The sequence below is a fragment of the Vanessa atalanta genome, chromosome 11 (assembly GCF_905147765.1).
Source record: "Vanessa atalanta chromosome 11, ilVanAtal1.2, whole genome shotgun sequence".
NCBI classification, from domain to species: domain Eukaryota; kingdom Metazoa; phylum Arthropoda; class Insecta; order Lepidoptera; family Nymphalidae; genus Vanessa; species Vanessa atalanta.
The window spans coordinates 3,541,298-3,556,799 of record NC_061881.1 but is presented as its reverse complement, the minus strand read 5'-3'; the positions used below and the strand labels follow the sequence as shown (position 1 = coordinate 3,556,799).

The 15,502-nt window shown below is 30.1% G+C and overlaps 2 protein-coding genes across 4 annotated transcripts; one reads left to right on the top strand and one right to left on the bottom strand.

Moving 5' to 3' along the window:
- Window positions 1-255: 255 nt before the first annotated feature.
- LOC125067461 (heterogeneous nuclear ribonucleoprotein A1-like) lies at window positions 256-5,876 on the bottom strand. Of its 3 annotated transcripts, none has more exons than XM_047676092.1 (7): window positions 5,837-5,876; window positions 5,451-5,515; window positions 5,088-5,311; window positions 4,357-4,601; window positions 3,204-3,344; window positions 2,529-2,723; window positions 256-1,521 (listed from the first exon to the last, which is right to left on the bottom strand). In XM_047676092.1, exons 2-7 carry the CDS (start codon window positions 5,508-5,510, stop codon window positions 1,439-1,441), a joined length of 948 nt encoding a protein of 315 aa, XP_047532048.1. In that variant the 5' UTR covers window positions 5,511-5,515; window positions 5,837-5,876; the 3' UTR covers window positions 256-1,438. The 3 variants fall into 3 exon arrangements, with proteins under 3 accessions (XP_047532048.1, XP_047532047.1, XP_047532046.1); XM_047676091.1 differs by lacking the exon at window positions 5,837-5,876 and having other exon boundaries at window positions 256-1,015; window positions 1,424-1,521; window positions 5,451-5,619; XM_047676090.1 differs by lacking the exon at window positions 5,837-5,876 and having other exon boundaries at window positions 5,451-5,619.
- Window positions 5,877-6,888: 1,012 nt separating this feature from the next.
- Window positions 6,889-9,642, top strand: LOC125067460 (heterogeneous nuclear ribonucleoprotein 87F-like). The gene is made up of 6 exons (XM_047676089.1): window positions 6,889-7,094; window positions 7,298-7,521; window positions 7,753-7,997; window positions 8,252-8,374; window positions 8,487-8,817; window positions 9,110-9,642. The coding sequence occupies exons 1-5, from the start codon at window positions 7,062-7,064 to the stop codon at window positions 8,810-8,812; spliced, it is 951 nt and encodes a 316-aa protein (XP_047532045.1). The 5' UTR covers window positions 6,889-7,061; the 3' UTR covers window positions 8,813-8,817; window positions 9,110-9,642.
- Window positions 9,643-15,502: the final 5,860 nt, after the last annotated feature.

Here is a 15,502-nt window from a genome sequence, read left to right as displayed (position 1 = left end):
TCCTTAGTATCATAACATTCATTTCGGATAAAAGAATATCTTTACTTGAGTAAAAATTAATAAAAAAAAAGTTATATACAAACAATTAGAAATATAATAATGTAAAATTTTATAGAATAAGATATTATAAAATTGTAAATATTTTGAGTGTTGCCACGCTTAATGTATGTAAATGATGTATTAGTTTGATGATGATAAAATAAAACACGTTACTATTATTTCATTTATTTTTATTATACTTAACTTACCATGGCCTTTTCCACGAACGGATGCTTGTCCAAGTGTAGAAGAGTCCATGGAAAACAGTCTCAATTTAATTATAATTCACACAAATATTAAATGAAATGTAGGTTATTCTACATTATACTTAATACACGAAGTAAAATATGAAGAAAAACAACATCTCTATATTTATATTAAGATTATAAAAAATACGAATATAATTTAACATCAAGGAACTCTTAAATTTTTTTTATAATTTATACCTATAATTATTAAAATTTTAACAATGAGATCGGAATAATGTCCAACAAGAACCGCCTTATAATTATAATACTAAATAAAAATGAATATACATTATTCAATAAAATTGCACTTCATATATGCTTTAAAATTAATAGGAATGTTAAACTGGCAGAAATTTTAAATAAATAATAGAAATATTAAAAATTTATAAAGATAATAAACATTAACATATTGCATCACTTATATGCTAGAAACGTAACCCTTAAAATAGCACAGCTTTTACAATATCAATCAAAAACTCCTTTCAATTAAGACTATAATAAATAGAGCAAAACCTCTGTGTGCCGAGAAAAAACATGTAAAAACTGTGACAGTGCTTGACGAAAAATGTATGTATCTAGTGCCTCACAGTACCTGGACCAACCTTATAGGAAATAAATGTAAACTGACTAGGTGGTTCGAGTCATCTTTCCTCACTAGCTAGCTGACTCCCGCCTACCTCCTGTCTATCTATCAGCCTCCCTAGCTTCGACTAAGCGCAACTTGATACCTAAGCATTCAAAAATGTTTAAATTATCAAACATCTATCAAATTTTTGCTAAGCGTGCCCGGAATAATAATAATTCTCAATCGGCTAATAATAATATATAATATATTTTTTGTATAATTAAAATGTCACCATAAAAAAAATTAGAGTTTACTTTATAATCTTATATCACTAATGAGAATCATATTACATAAATGTTAAATAAAATTTAGTTTGATTCTATTAATTCCAAAGTAATATAATACTTTTAACAATTAGTTTTACTAATGTATACATATAATATGGTAAAATTGTGATATAGTTAACATTTAATGTTTGTAATGTAAGGTAATGATTATTACATTTAAATGACTATATTTTAAATTATGATCAAATTGATTAGTTTAAATAAAAAATAATACTCATACTTACAAGAGACAGATTAAGTTAGAAGCGTCGCTGATTGCCTCCAGATGGAGGATTTTCCAAGTTGTTAAAACTTCGGTTACCCCCAGTGTTATAGCCTCCACCTTATATTAAATAGTCATATGTACTAATACTTTTCAAGGTATGAACTATATTTCTCTATTGTAAAAAAACTTGTAAAAATCTTATCGTGAAATTCATTGATTAATATTCCTTACTATTACGCACATAATTAACACACTTCTAAAACCCAATGAATGCGAACGAAACCGACTAATAACAGTACTTTATGGCCCAACGACGATTTATTTCTTAAAGCCAGCGTTAAATTTGTTTATGACATTTTTATGGATAGCAGATAAGCATATGAAATGAAATTAATTTAAACCGAAACAGAATATACTAACTATACAGGGTTATTGGTAATTCGACGTATTCCCTATTACCTCATAGGGGTGACTATTTGCGATAATTTTAACCCTCATATGCATGATGCAAAAGTAAACCATTTTTAAGTTATAACGTTTTTTAGTTTTTTTCAAAATAAGTCAAAAATGCAACTTCAAAAATTTATTTAAAAAAAAGCCTCAATTAAAATCTATTTTTTATTTTGATTTGCAAAAAATGATTAAACACTGATTCAATATTAAAATAGTAGTTATCCGTCCAAATTAAAAAATGCGAGACAGAAAAAGATATTACTTCAATGTTTTATTGATTTTTTTTCAACAAAAATGCCTTAAAAACTAAAAAACATCGTTATGAAACTTGTCCTGCAGATTATTTTAAAAACATAACCGTTTTCATAGCTTTCCAAAAATGTATAACAACTAGGAACTTATTTCAAAGCAATCGAAATAAAATGACCACAAAGGACGCTGGTGGACGTCGAATTACCAATAACCCTGTATATGTATATATATACTACTAACTTGCTTATGGTTAACTAAATAGTTCAGTAAATATTTTATAAAAGATTGATGTATGTGTGATGTATGTATTTGCAAAAAAAATAATTGTAATATTGTACACACTTTACAATTTAAATTATCTTTAGTAAAGTTAAACATAAATAATGTTAATGATATATATTTTTTTAATAATTATGTACCTGCATTATAGGGTTGCTGTCGAGGGTTATTAAAGTTTTGACGCATCGGACCTCCACTGTAGTTTTGTTGGTATCCACTACCAAAATTATTAGATCCTTGATTCCACCCTGTCTGTTCACCATATCCCTGATTGCCCCAGTTGCTGGAGGTATCCCATGGGCTTTGATGATTCCATCCACTTCCTTGTCCATATCCTACATAAACTATTCTTTGTTAATTCTTTTGTTTATGTCGTTTAATTTGTATTAGTTTATGCTCTTTCATATTGTTACTATATTGCTGTTATATATGTTAACATAAGAGTGTACTGTTTAGTTTTGTTGAATGAAAGTGACATGTGAGTGCCTGTAGTGGTGTATCATACTGTATAAGAAATTTAACTAATTTAACTCAATAATTTGTGAATATGCCAATGGTGTTTTAAAGACTCATATAATGTAAAACCTAATTTATTTATGTTGTTGGATTGAATAGTACACAATGTGATAAACTATACATAATAAGAAGCGAATATGTTAGCATTAATTATGTAAGCAATTATATTAACAAACTTTTTTAAAGTAAAAAATCATGTTTATTTTAAGACATGTCTTAACAAGATTAAAGAATGTTGTTTTTGTAGAAGCCCCTTTAATGTATCGTTTGTGGTATAAAATGTTGATGTCATATTTTACCAGAATCACTCCAATCCCGACCTCCTTGTCTGTTGCTCCAGCTGCCACGACCACCACGTCTACCGCCAGATGCATATGTAGATTTGGACATTGCTTTCTTTACATCTAGGCTATATCCTTTAATTTTATGTGTTTGTTGCACTGTAATATTGTGTGAGATTTGAAAAAATATGTGAACAATATTGAATATACTGAAAATGTTTTATATTTTAAAATAAATGATTTTTTTAAATCTAAATAAAAAAAATATTTATTTTTAATAAAATATATATTCCATGCATCCATATATATATACTATTCAAAAAATAATATATATATATATTTAATGAAATGTAGGTTATTCTACATTATACTTAATACACGAAGTAAAATATGAAGAAAAACAACATCTCTATATTTATATTAAGATTATAAAAAATACGAATATAATTTAACATCAAGGAACTTAAATTTTTTTATAATTTATACCTATAATTATTAAAATTTTAACAATGAGATCGGAATAATGTCCAACAAGAACCGCCTTATAATTATAATACTAAATAAAAATGAATAAACATTATTCAGTCAGTTTTCCACATAACTACTGATATCCACTTTAATTTTACATGGAAAGTTTCACTAACAACTCTACCGACTAAGGTCAAAGCTGTTTTTGCTATGCGTTTGTTATCTCCAAGATAAGTTGGACTCCGTTACAGCAAATCATGACCTTTTCATGTGCAGTCATGGCACCTCCACACTGCTGATCTCTACTCCATTGTGTGCGAATAATTGTACTTATGGTTATGGTGAAGCCAGTGTAACTACAGGCACCAGAAACATAATATCTTAGTTCCCTAAGTTGATAGGTCATTGGCTATGTCAGTATTGGTTAAAATTACTTATGGCCTAAATATCTATGAGCAGCGATTTCCAATTACTATCAGATGGGCATTAGCTCCTCTATCAAATCATGTTATGAAAAAGGAAAAGAATAATATATTTATTTTACTAACAAAACTAGCGAATTTTTTGAACTCATATTAGTCTTAATTATTAATACTATCAATGAACTGATGATTATTTTCAACATCCCATTCCATCCCAATAAGGGCACCTTTTTAATCTTTACTCCTCCTACTATTGGAATAAACTATAATATTATACTTACAGCATATTCTATCAACAGGGTCATAGTCATCAAATTCTACAAAACCAAATCCTCTTTTATTGCCAGTATCTTTCTCCGAGACTAAGCTAACAGATACTATATCACCATAAGAGCTGAAATATTTTCTCAAATCTTCCTCTTCAATATCTTCTTTCAGACCACCAACAAACAACTTCTTAACAGTAGCACTAGCATCTGGCCTTTTGATTTCATCACGAGGCACAGCCCTTTTTGGCTCGACAATTCTGTAATTAGAACATAACTCTATATTAATGCTAGTATTACCCATCTCATTATCTAAAGCTATAGATATAATGTTCTCAAAGTGTTGGATATGTACCCCTATTATTATTAAGCTATTAAAAAGTTATTGGCTTTTAATGTCAAGAAACACTTAGCTTACAGTCTATACATAAGTATATTTTCAAGTCTCAAAAAGTACATAAAGCTCGACAGATTATGATGACAATTATGTAGAAATTTCAGTAGAACTCTAGATAGTATATATTAGTGATGATGGTGATGGTGATGCTGCAATTGGGAAGTAAATTAATTACTTATTTTAGGCAGACAACATCAGGACCCGCAGCTCATTTAAAGAAAGACATTTAGACAAAAGACACAAAAAATCTATAAACTGTATACTTAATAATATATATAATGAAATCTCAGTCTACTGGAATACCAGTTTTTTTTCTAATTCTAAAGAAATTATAAATAAATTGAATTACCTCCCATCGATTTTGTGAGGTCTATTCCTTTGTGCATCATCAACCATGTGTGCTTGGGAATATGTTATGAACCCAAAACCTCGAGATCTCTTTGTTTGAGGATCCTTCATTACAACAACATCAACAATCTCTCCCCATTGCTCATAAAATTTTTTTAAAGAAGCATCTGTTGTTCTGTAGTCTAACCCACCTACAAATATTTTTCTGGTGTGCTCCGGTTCTTCCTAAAAGTATGTTTTATTTTCGACAACGTTTACAAAGTATTTTATTACATGTAAAATACATTTAAACATCCGTAATTTTAACTGTCACAATTATTTTATTTCAGTAATTCGGTGAATATAAAGGGCATTTTATTCTTACATATTCATCATCGTCGCTATGATTCAACTTAGTTGGAGACCTTACGTTTGTGATCTCCATATTTTCTATAAAATAATATTTTTTTACTATCTAATTTACAATATTTAATACAATGTTCAATACATAACAGAATACAATTTTTATCAATTTAATTAAGAGTGCCACAAGAAATTACGTATTTTATTACAGTCGTAAATTATTCTAATTTTTGGAAAAAAAACAATTTTTAAGCCACAATAACAATAATTACAATGTAATGTCTTATGTCATGTCAGAATTGTAATTTGACAAATAAAATTAAAAAATTAAAATCGAAGGCTTTTTCTACACGGCGCGGTCGATTTAAATTTTGTGTGTAAACAATAAATTGCAATAACATTACATACTAAACTCAAATATATGTGGGAATTGCAATACTCAAAACGCCAGAACAATAACATGACGTAGGTATAAAATTATAAAAAAACAAAGTGCATTTTTAAAAGAGCAGTATGATATTTGTAACTGCCATATGAAATAAAAACGAATGTCGAAATATCGAGCTACACCAAATAAAAATAAAAACCATGGTAAATATCCCGTTTTAAATACTTATAGTGACAAATTACCTATCCAAAGTAACATATTTATCTGTGAAAAATAAGTTATATTTATTAAATACATAATTTGATATTCTGAGTTTTAGCGTAAATTTAAATGCTCCTAAATGTTTTGTGTGTGATCATGGTCTGAATATCATAAAATTTAGAATATAGCAGTATATTTTTAATACCAATTTTAAAACTATAATGGACTACCTAAAAATAAATTATACTATTTAAGATTTCAATACAACAGCGTAATGGACTAGAAGTTAAAAATTATTATTAATATTTCTAAGAATACTGCTGTGTGTGGATTCAAAACACCTTTTCCAAAAGGGTTTCTCGATAGTTGGAAGCTTTATTTTAGCTTAAAAAATATATAGAGAGTAACAACTTCAAACTTGACCTGTAATGAACTAAACTATAGTATTATTCGTATAGTTTTTGTAATACTTTATCATTTTATTATATATTATTTTTTACATAAATTGTACTTTAATAAATATTTTTGACTGTAGAACTAGAGGAAACGTATGTTAAAATCATTAATAAAAGTACTTATAATTTTTTTAATACAATAATTTATCTGTAAATATGAAACATCTTGTTATTTTACTATATTTGGCAAGGCACTATTTTATTAATAAAAACATATATATTATACCCGGAAGTGAAGAAACTAAATGAACTATTACTTAAATTAATATCATCATTTTAATGACTATACAGTCACAAAATATAAATTATTTTGTTTCTCTTGTGTACGTGCTAATGTCGACCATAGTCAAATAGAACACTTCCGGATCCGCTGTCACGATTCACTGCCGACGCTAACCGAAGTTTTAATTGATTGAGAATTCGAGAATCCATCTTTCTTTTAGGCGTGGCGTCGGTCTACAACGGACGTGGTGTGCTATTCATTCAATTTGATTCTTTCACTTTAAATTTTCTCACAACGCTAAGAGCCTAAAAGTTAGTGCATTTTCGGTTTGTTAGTTTTAACTTTTTAAAGATTAACGCGGTAGAAATGAGGCCGCAACAGAATGGCGATGATGGGTTTGTAAGTATTACTTTCATATATTACTTAAGATTTATTGTTACTATATTTTAATAATTTTATTATTATTTTTCGTTAGTCGTGTTTTTACATGTTATTGAGTTTTGTATTTAACAACTTTTCTCCTAACATTTGGTTAAATACCACCAGTATGCATTTAGTTCATTTTCGTCCGCCATTTTGTAAAACCTGCGTTCTACTTTTAGGATGAGCCCGAGGTCCATCGTAAAATTTTTATCGGTGGATTGAATTATCGTACATCCGATGAATCTCTTAAAGCACATTTTGAAAAATGGGGCGAAATTGTGGATGTTGTTGTAATGAAAGATCCCAAAACAAAAAGATCGCGGGGTTTCGGCTTCATTACCTATTCGAAGGCGCACATGGTAGATGACGCTCAAAATAATAGACCGCATCGTATCGATGGCCGGTAAGTGATTAATTATTGTACATATACTGCAGTCCAGCTATGTGAGAATTCATTTTTATTTTCACATCGTTTCATAACTGCATAAATCGAAAGACACTGCTTGGTGATTGTCATGTGTACGCAACACGTGGCATTTTCTGTGGCGTCGACATACTTCTCTCAGTTATCAGTTTTTATATATTATATTTAATTATGAAGGAATCTTATTTTAATTGATTATTGTTATTGCAGTATTGTTGAAACTAAACGAGCGGTAGCCAGACAAGATATTAAAAACCCTGAAGCTGGAGCTACAGTTAAGAAATTATTTATTGGTGGCATTAAAGATGACCATGATGAAGAACAACTGAGAGAGTACTTCTCGAACTATGGAAATGTTCAAAATGTTAGCATTGTTACTGATAAAGGAACTGGAAAGAAGCGTGGCTTCGGATTCGTTGAATTCGATGATTATGACCCAGTTGACAAAATTTGCCGTGAGTATTGTATATTTATACCAATATTTAAGAAAAAATATGCCACAGCTTTGCCCCAGATTGGAAGATGTGTGTCTATATCTGGCTTCCTCTGACTGTGGATATTAAACTATTGATTTAAGCTATACCTGACTACCATTTACTAGGGAAGATCTGGTACGCAAGTCAATGAACATTTCTATATGAATTATAATTAAATGCAATGTATTAACTGTTTTATTGGTAATATTTAATTATTTATAAATGTTTTACAGTAAACGCACCTCATAAAATTAATGGCAAACAATTGGATGTTAAAAAAGCTTTACCTAAAGATGGATCAGACCAAAGAGGAGGTAGACAAGGCCCAGGAAGGAATGATAATTGGGGCAATGGTGGTATGTATTTAATGAAATAAAACTGTATCATAAAACGATTTTTATAATATAACTAAATAATTGAATGTAATTTTTAGTCATACATGAAATTAATAACTATTTTTTATTTCAGGAGGTTATGGAAACAATCAGGGTGGATGGAATAATTCCAATCCTTGGGATAACAATCAAGGTGGTTGGGGTGGTAATCAAGGAGGTGGATATGGGGGTGGAAACCAAAGAGGAGGTGGAGGTGGAGGAGGCTGGGGCGGTGGTAACCAAGACTTTGGCAGTTATAATCAACAGGGCTATAGTGGGGGCCCTACTCGTAATCAGCAATATAGCAACAACCGCTCAGCTCCTTACAATGTTAACCAAGGAGGCGGCGGTGGTGGTGGTGGCGGTGGCTATGGCGGTGGTAACTATGGCGGTGGTCAGGGAAGAGGAGGCAGATTCTAAAACACGTGTGTATACCATTTTTCCTGCAATCATTTACACCACATTCCAATGCATTTACAAATTTATCCACCATTTACCATCACATGAATACAGTAAATCTTATGCTAGGAGAGCAGCTGATGTTAGATTAAATTATCAGATTATTATAGGTTATCTCAAGCACTACATAGCATTAATATGACTAGGATAAATAGTTGTGATACAGTTATAGTTTTAAGATGGTTAATGCTATGAAGGTAGCTAAACTGTTAGTGTATTACTTATACGTGTCTTATTAAAGGTTTTTTCAATCTCTAGGTTTCGTGCTAAGTACACTAGTAGTGCAGAGTATATCGTGCTAGTGTAGGCAGTACGCTCCGGAGCACTAGTTACTCAACTCTGGTCTACATGCGAGACCACCTAGGAGAAGCCGTCAGGATACCCATAGATATAATAATAATTATTATTATTGGACCTCTTCTCTTTATGATGTCTCTTAGAAAGTATAAATAGAATATTTTTAATATGTACTGATATGTAAGTTGATCTATTTATTGTAGTACTTTAGGTACTTACGTGACATACTTGTAAGGATAATTATTATAGTTTGTGGACTCGAAAGTAGTTACTTTTATACGGATATGTAAGTACAATATAGGATAATCTTGTAAAAGCATCTGAATCTAGAAAGCTAGGAAATTCAGAAATAAGGTGACATTAGATTTTTAATAGATCATGACTTTTTATTTTGCTGACCTTTATTCAGTATTAAGTTTCAAATAGTTGTGAAACAATAGGTGTATAGTGGATGTTTAGGTTAATTATTGTAATAAAATTCTGATACAAAACCAGTAGGGTGTTTATTTAGAAATAATCTGTACATATACCTTGATAGGGCCAGAAGTAAAATGATTAATAGAAATCATTAAATATCTTGTAATTTGTTTTGAGATTTCACTTGATTATTTATCATTAAAAGAGAAATATTGTATAGGGATAATTAAAAACCAATTAATTTTGTTAGTTTATTTCTTACCCAATTATTTTTTTCATTATAGTGCTCTTAGCACTGAACTTATTTCTTTATATTTTCTTTGTGTTTTCTATTAATTTGCTAGTTTCCAAAAATATATGGAATTTAAAAAGGAAAATTTGCTAGTTAAAAAACATTTAAAAATTTGCAAATAATAAAAATCTTAAAGTAAAATGTAATAAATTTTTACTTTATAAACCATACGAAGTTTCCTTGTATAGAAAAGGCGTTACCACGATGAAGATCAGCAGCTATGGTAGGTAATAAATTGCCATCTATTAGGACCGATAGCAAAATGTATGAATATAGGAAACTAGTGCACGGCGGCCCCATCCGCCCCAAATTTGAATTATATTTGCCTATTTCATACTGGTATTATTTAGATTACTCACGTGTAGTTTATGTAGCCTGTTATCCATTATGCTCCACATATATTTTATTAATAATGAAGTTTACTGAACGATGCCGACAAATTAACAAATTTTACGAGTTTTAGCAAAAAAAATTTATTAATGGAAACGATAAATAACCGGCTGTACATTACGTATAATGCACATGTATATGCACTAGCGATGCGCGGCTTACTATAATAATTAGTCATTATGTAGTCCGTCCTCGCTTTATATTGTGTAATTTACCCGACTGTCCTTTAGATATAAAAAGGGTAGGTAAACTTTTTCAAAGGCAAACTACATTTATTATGTATACATTTTAAGTATCTAAATTTAAAACAATATGTAAAAAATAAAATCAAAACCTTTTCAACATAGAAGCAATTTAATTATTACATATTGTCACATTAAGAACTCACTGGATTGGAGAAGAAAATACACTGACCTTGGAAGATAGGCTATCGAATCATTCTCAAGTGACATCATCCACGAACCCTCAAATTGTACTTACCTTTCACACACTAGTATTCATTTTTAAATTTTCTATGGGGAAACCAGATAGTGCCCCTATGAGTCACTGAGTAAAGTCGAATAATGGGAGCAATTAGTTCGTGTAAAGACAATACCGTTTGCAATGGATATTTATCCATAGTTTAAATTAAAATAATATTTATTGTTATACGTATTATTTGCACTGATATTTTAGTTACTTAAATAAAAAGAAAATCCACGCCTTAAGATATTAGTAATGTTCATTCGTTTAGTAATTGTATTACGTATGACGAACTTTTAAAAGGTCTGAATTCAAATTTATTGCATTCAATATATATGTAAAAAAATATATCCTGAATGTTTCAGCCACAACTATTCTAACCACATAAGTCAATACATTAAACAACGTTAACGTTGAATTGACGATATATCAATTATCAGAGATCATATCTAATCTATGATATACGTTATGGTTTTGTGATGATTTTCTTGACATTTTCTCGACATTGAGATATGTGGAAACGTGTTGTATCACAATTGAAAGAGCTATATAAAATCGAACTGTTCAAGAAGGCTGATAAAAGCACTTGAACATCATGTCAGTGTTGAATTAAATATATAGCTGACTAGTTCGGAAAGTAGATTCTACCGGCAAGAAAGTCAGTAGTTACTCTTTTCCACCATTTAAATTATAGAGCATGTAATATGCCATTTTATTAATGCTTTTTTTGACGCAAGATATAATTTTTTTGACTAAATAATGGAAATAGTAGGAAATATGTAAATCTAAGGTATCGTTACCTCATTGATTGGATTATGATATACATAGTTTGAAATTATTCGGATGTTCATCTAATCCGCAGGCGTGCTGCTCTACCAGATAATTGATTTTAACTAGCTATATCCCCAGTAAAATAAAGGGCCTATATAAAACCATTATATTGAGGGACATAGTGGAACAAAAACTGACATAACAAGAGTCTTATTATTGGTCCTTGTAACCTTCTTGGGCAGAACAGTTTTTTTTAATGTTTCTTTTTTAGGAGTTTAGTCACATATTGATCAAAGTGAGGGATGAGGACCATGTTGTGAGAAAGGTTTTGAGTATGGATGTAGATGGATATAGAGGTAGGGCACGACTCAAGAAACGATGGATGGATTGTGTGAAAGACGATATGGTTAGGAAGAATGTTACTTGTGAGATGACGTCTGACAGAGAAGTATGGAAGAAGAAGACATGCTGCGCCGACCCCAAGTAAAATTGGGATAAGGGCAGAAGGAGGATGATGATGATGATGAGTAGTCACATAGTGATCATGTCAATCCTGCAGGAGCTAAAATTATTTAAATATAAGCTATATAATTGGGTTTTTACGGTTTAAGCCTATTATTTCAAGTTTGTTCAGCATTCTTTGCTTTTTCAGTCCCCGGAAAGGCAAGAAAGGGCAGAACAGTTAATTTTAAATAAAAAAATTAGGTTAATCACAATTCGATCAATGGCAGGAACGCTTTGAACAACATAAACATTTTTTTTTGTCAATAAAGAATTAGGTTCACACTGGTGAAAGTCGTGTCAACAATTTAAAAATAGAAAATACAGTCATAGAGTATCGGTACTATTATTTAATTGTATTTGCTTTTAAGGATTTTTTTATTTCCATAGTACGGTACCTCGGTTGGAATTATTTTAATGACTACTTAATTTCAAATTTTTGGTAATCGATTTTAGTAATGAAGAATTTGATTGTTTTTTTTTTTTAATTATTTAAATTCAAATAGCAATGTTTATAAATACAGACAGGTAGAATTATTAATTTAAAGTGATAATAATTAATAAGACTAGAGCATCAAGATAGTTTTCTGTTATTCTTGACGAACGCGAAATAAGGGGATTCTAGTGGGCGAATGGCTAATTTTCAGTTTTGAGCAATCTCCTAGAAACAATAATTGCCTTTTTTTTAGTAATATACGTAAACAAATGTGATACAACAAAGTAGGTGAATAAGCTTATGTTAGATTAGTTAAAACCTTTATCCTCCTTTAGAGATTATATTTCATTAATTTTGTATTTTATGGATATTTCTCCGAAACAGTCTAATTCTTAATCTGAAAATCGAAAATGGTACATATGTACGGAGGTTTATTATTTTTAAAAGGTCACTATTTACAAAAGATTCGTTTGCAAAAATTGTAACATAAAATATAAACATTGATTTGCACATAAATACACAAGGAACATATTCTGCTACTAACCAGTTTCTAACCAACCTTTAATTTTTAACCCATTTAATTTTATTTTCATGATTGCCATCTCGAGCCTGCGAGTTTTGCAACTTCTACTATTTTTTCTTTGTGAACAAGGTAAGTCTATTATAAAAGTGCATTTATTCTTTGTTTTTTATTTTTTTTTATTTTTAAATAAATGATTTTAAACAAAAGATGATCAATTTATTTCATTCCTAAAACTCTTCGTATATATCGAAACAAATTGATAGTCATGTTACTGTAACAAAATCATACATCACTAGCCATTTCGATTCTAAGTCGTGATGGTATCGTGTCTGAATCTAGTCTATGATGATCGAGGTGGATTGGAAATGGGGCTATACAATATGGAATCTCATCGTATCTTAATGTCCAACTGATGATAAGGTCATGTACCTTATCATATGGAATACACAGTACTAGACGTTAGACGTAGATATCGTAAACATGGGGATCATTAAACTTGGTAAATGATATACTATATTTATTAAAAATCAAAGAGGACGACTAAATTATAGGTTTATGATGACAAAGTTGCATTAACTTTATTGCGGCACTGACTATAAACTACGTAGATATAAAATAAATATCTAGTTTCACACTTATTTGTCTTGAATAGACCACTATATGACACTAGCTACCCGCCCAGTTTCTGCATGGGTCCAATGCTGATACTAAATGTACTACAGAATGTCTTGCAACGTTCACAGCTTTTTGTCATGAGACAATACAAACCGCCTTGCCCCTGCATTTTAAATCTAATATCTTCAAAAATCTCCATTTAAAATACACGCTGTGAAGGCCCATATTGATCTAACGCACAATGAACTTAAGGTACTTTCAGGGCCGTCTCAAGCTATGCTGGGGCCCTTGGGCACCCATGATTTTGGGGCCCATTTGGTAGATATTTACTACCATGTACGAATACTTTGCTTTTGGTCAGGCCTTAAGTATAGTCTCAAATAAACGATGCGGTAATTTTCGTTAATTCGTAGGAATCTAAATGGTTGTACAATCTTATGACTATTTTATAGTATATGTATTTCTTTCATGACGAGCACGTTTTTCCACTTATATCGACTATCGTCAATAACCTTTTTTGATAAATATGTTAGTTATTTCTTACAAATATATCACTTTTGAAAATATACATAGCAGTCAACGTGAGCACAAACGTCTTCGGGGCCCTCTCGGCCCTGGGCACGTGCCCCATGTGCCCGATGGTAAAGACGGTATTGGGTACTTCATTGGATAAGGATTAACGCTGTATTGCTTAAAATCGCTTGAAAAATAAGCCATTATTTCTCCAAAAAAGTAAAGGATAAAAAATGGTTTTTGTTTGTTATCTCGAAGATATAGACATTACACCATCGCAGACTTTTTTCAAGACCTTTTTAAGGTGTGCAATTCTGTAGCGAAAAAAAAAGTGTATTTTCGACATCATTTTGGAAACCTCTAAAATTTAATCAGTGTTTCTCTACTATATTGTGCATGTATAATGCATATAAACCTTTATTTTTAATCAATCTATTGAAAACCCGCATTAAAATCCGTTGTGTAATTTTAAAGATCAAAGCATATACTACAGGGACAAAGCGGTAAGCGACTTTGTTTTATACTATCTAATGATGTTCATGTTTCAAATCAACTTTAATATATTAATTATACTTACAACTTAGGTCCTAAAAACAAAATTTTCAAATAATATTTTTTTTTTCTAGAAAAACGTACTTCTAACGTAAATTTTTTGAGGAATTCCTATGTTATACCCTGTACAAGATAGCTGGTTCTTTTTGACAGATGTAATTTTTTCTGATCGACATAGGTAACTTTGCAATGACGAACATATTATTTTCTTAATTTAATGATTTTAAAAATTGTAAAAATATTTAAAAATACATATAATACAAAAGTTCCTAAAGATTCAAGCGTTATCACTAAAAATAATAGACGCTTGTACAATGTTACATCGGTGGGACGGTAGGGACGCGAATAACAGGCAGTAACTGCTACAAATATCGATTACAAAAAAACATTGTTAAGTTATTGTTACGAACGGGGGTCCTTTTGGTTAGGGTCTCTTTATCTAGTATAACTCTTTTTAAAAAAAATAAGTTTAAAAAAATTGAATTCTAATTTGAATTATGCGTTCCATCGACTGTTATATATGTTATATTTTCTGTTTCTCATCACTAGCCCGTCTGTCAAACGGATCAAGCTAACTTGAACAGGGTATAGTGATATGATTTTATGAAATAAATCCCTGGACGTAATATTTAAAAAATATCTTTGGATTATAAATAATCGTACGCCATGAATGTTTAAATTTGAAATGAATATCGGATTATTCAATGGATTATGTTATGCATCTTCAAAAACGGCAACGTTATTTTAATACCTAATACATATATAAATTCAGGCGTTTTATAATCAAATTAAATATTATATAAATCTTTTCAAAGACATCTATTTACTTGTATTTTCTTTCTATTTAGTATTTTAAATTCGATCATCTTCAACTATTTTTAA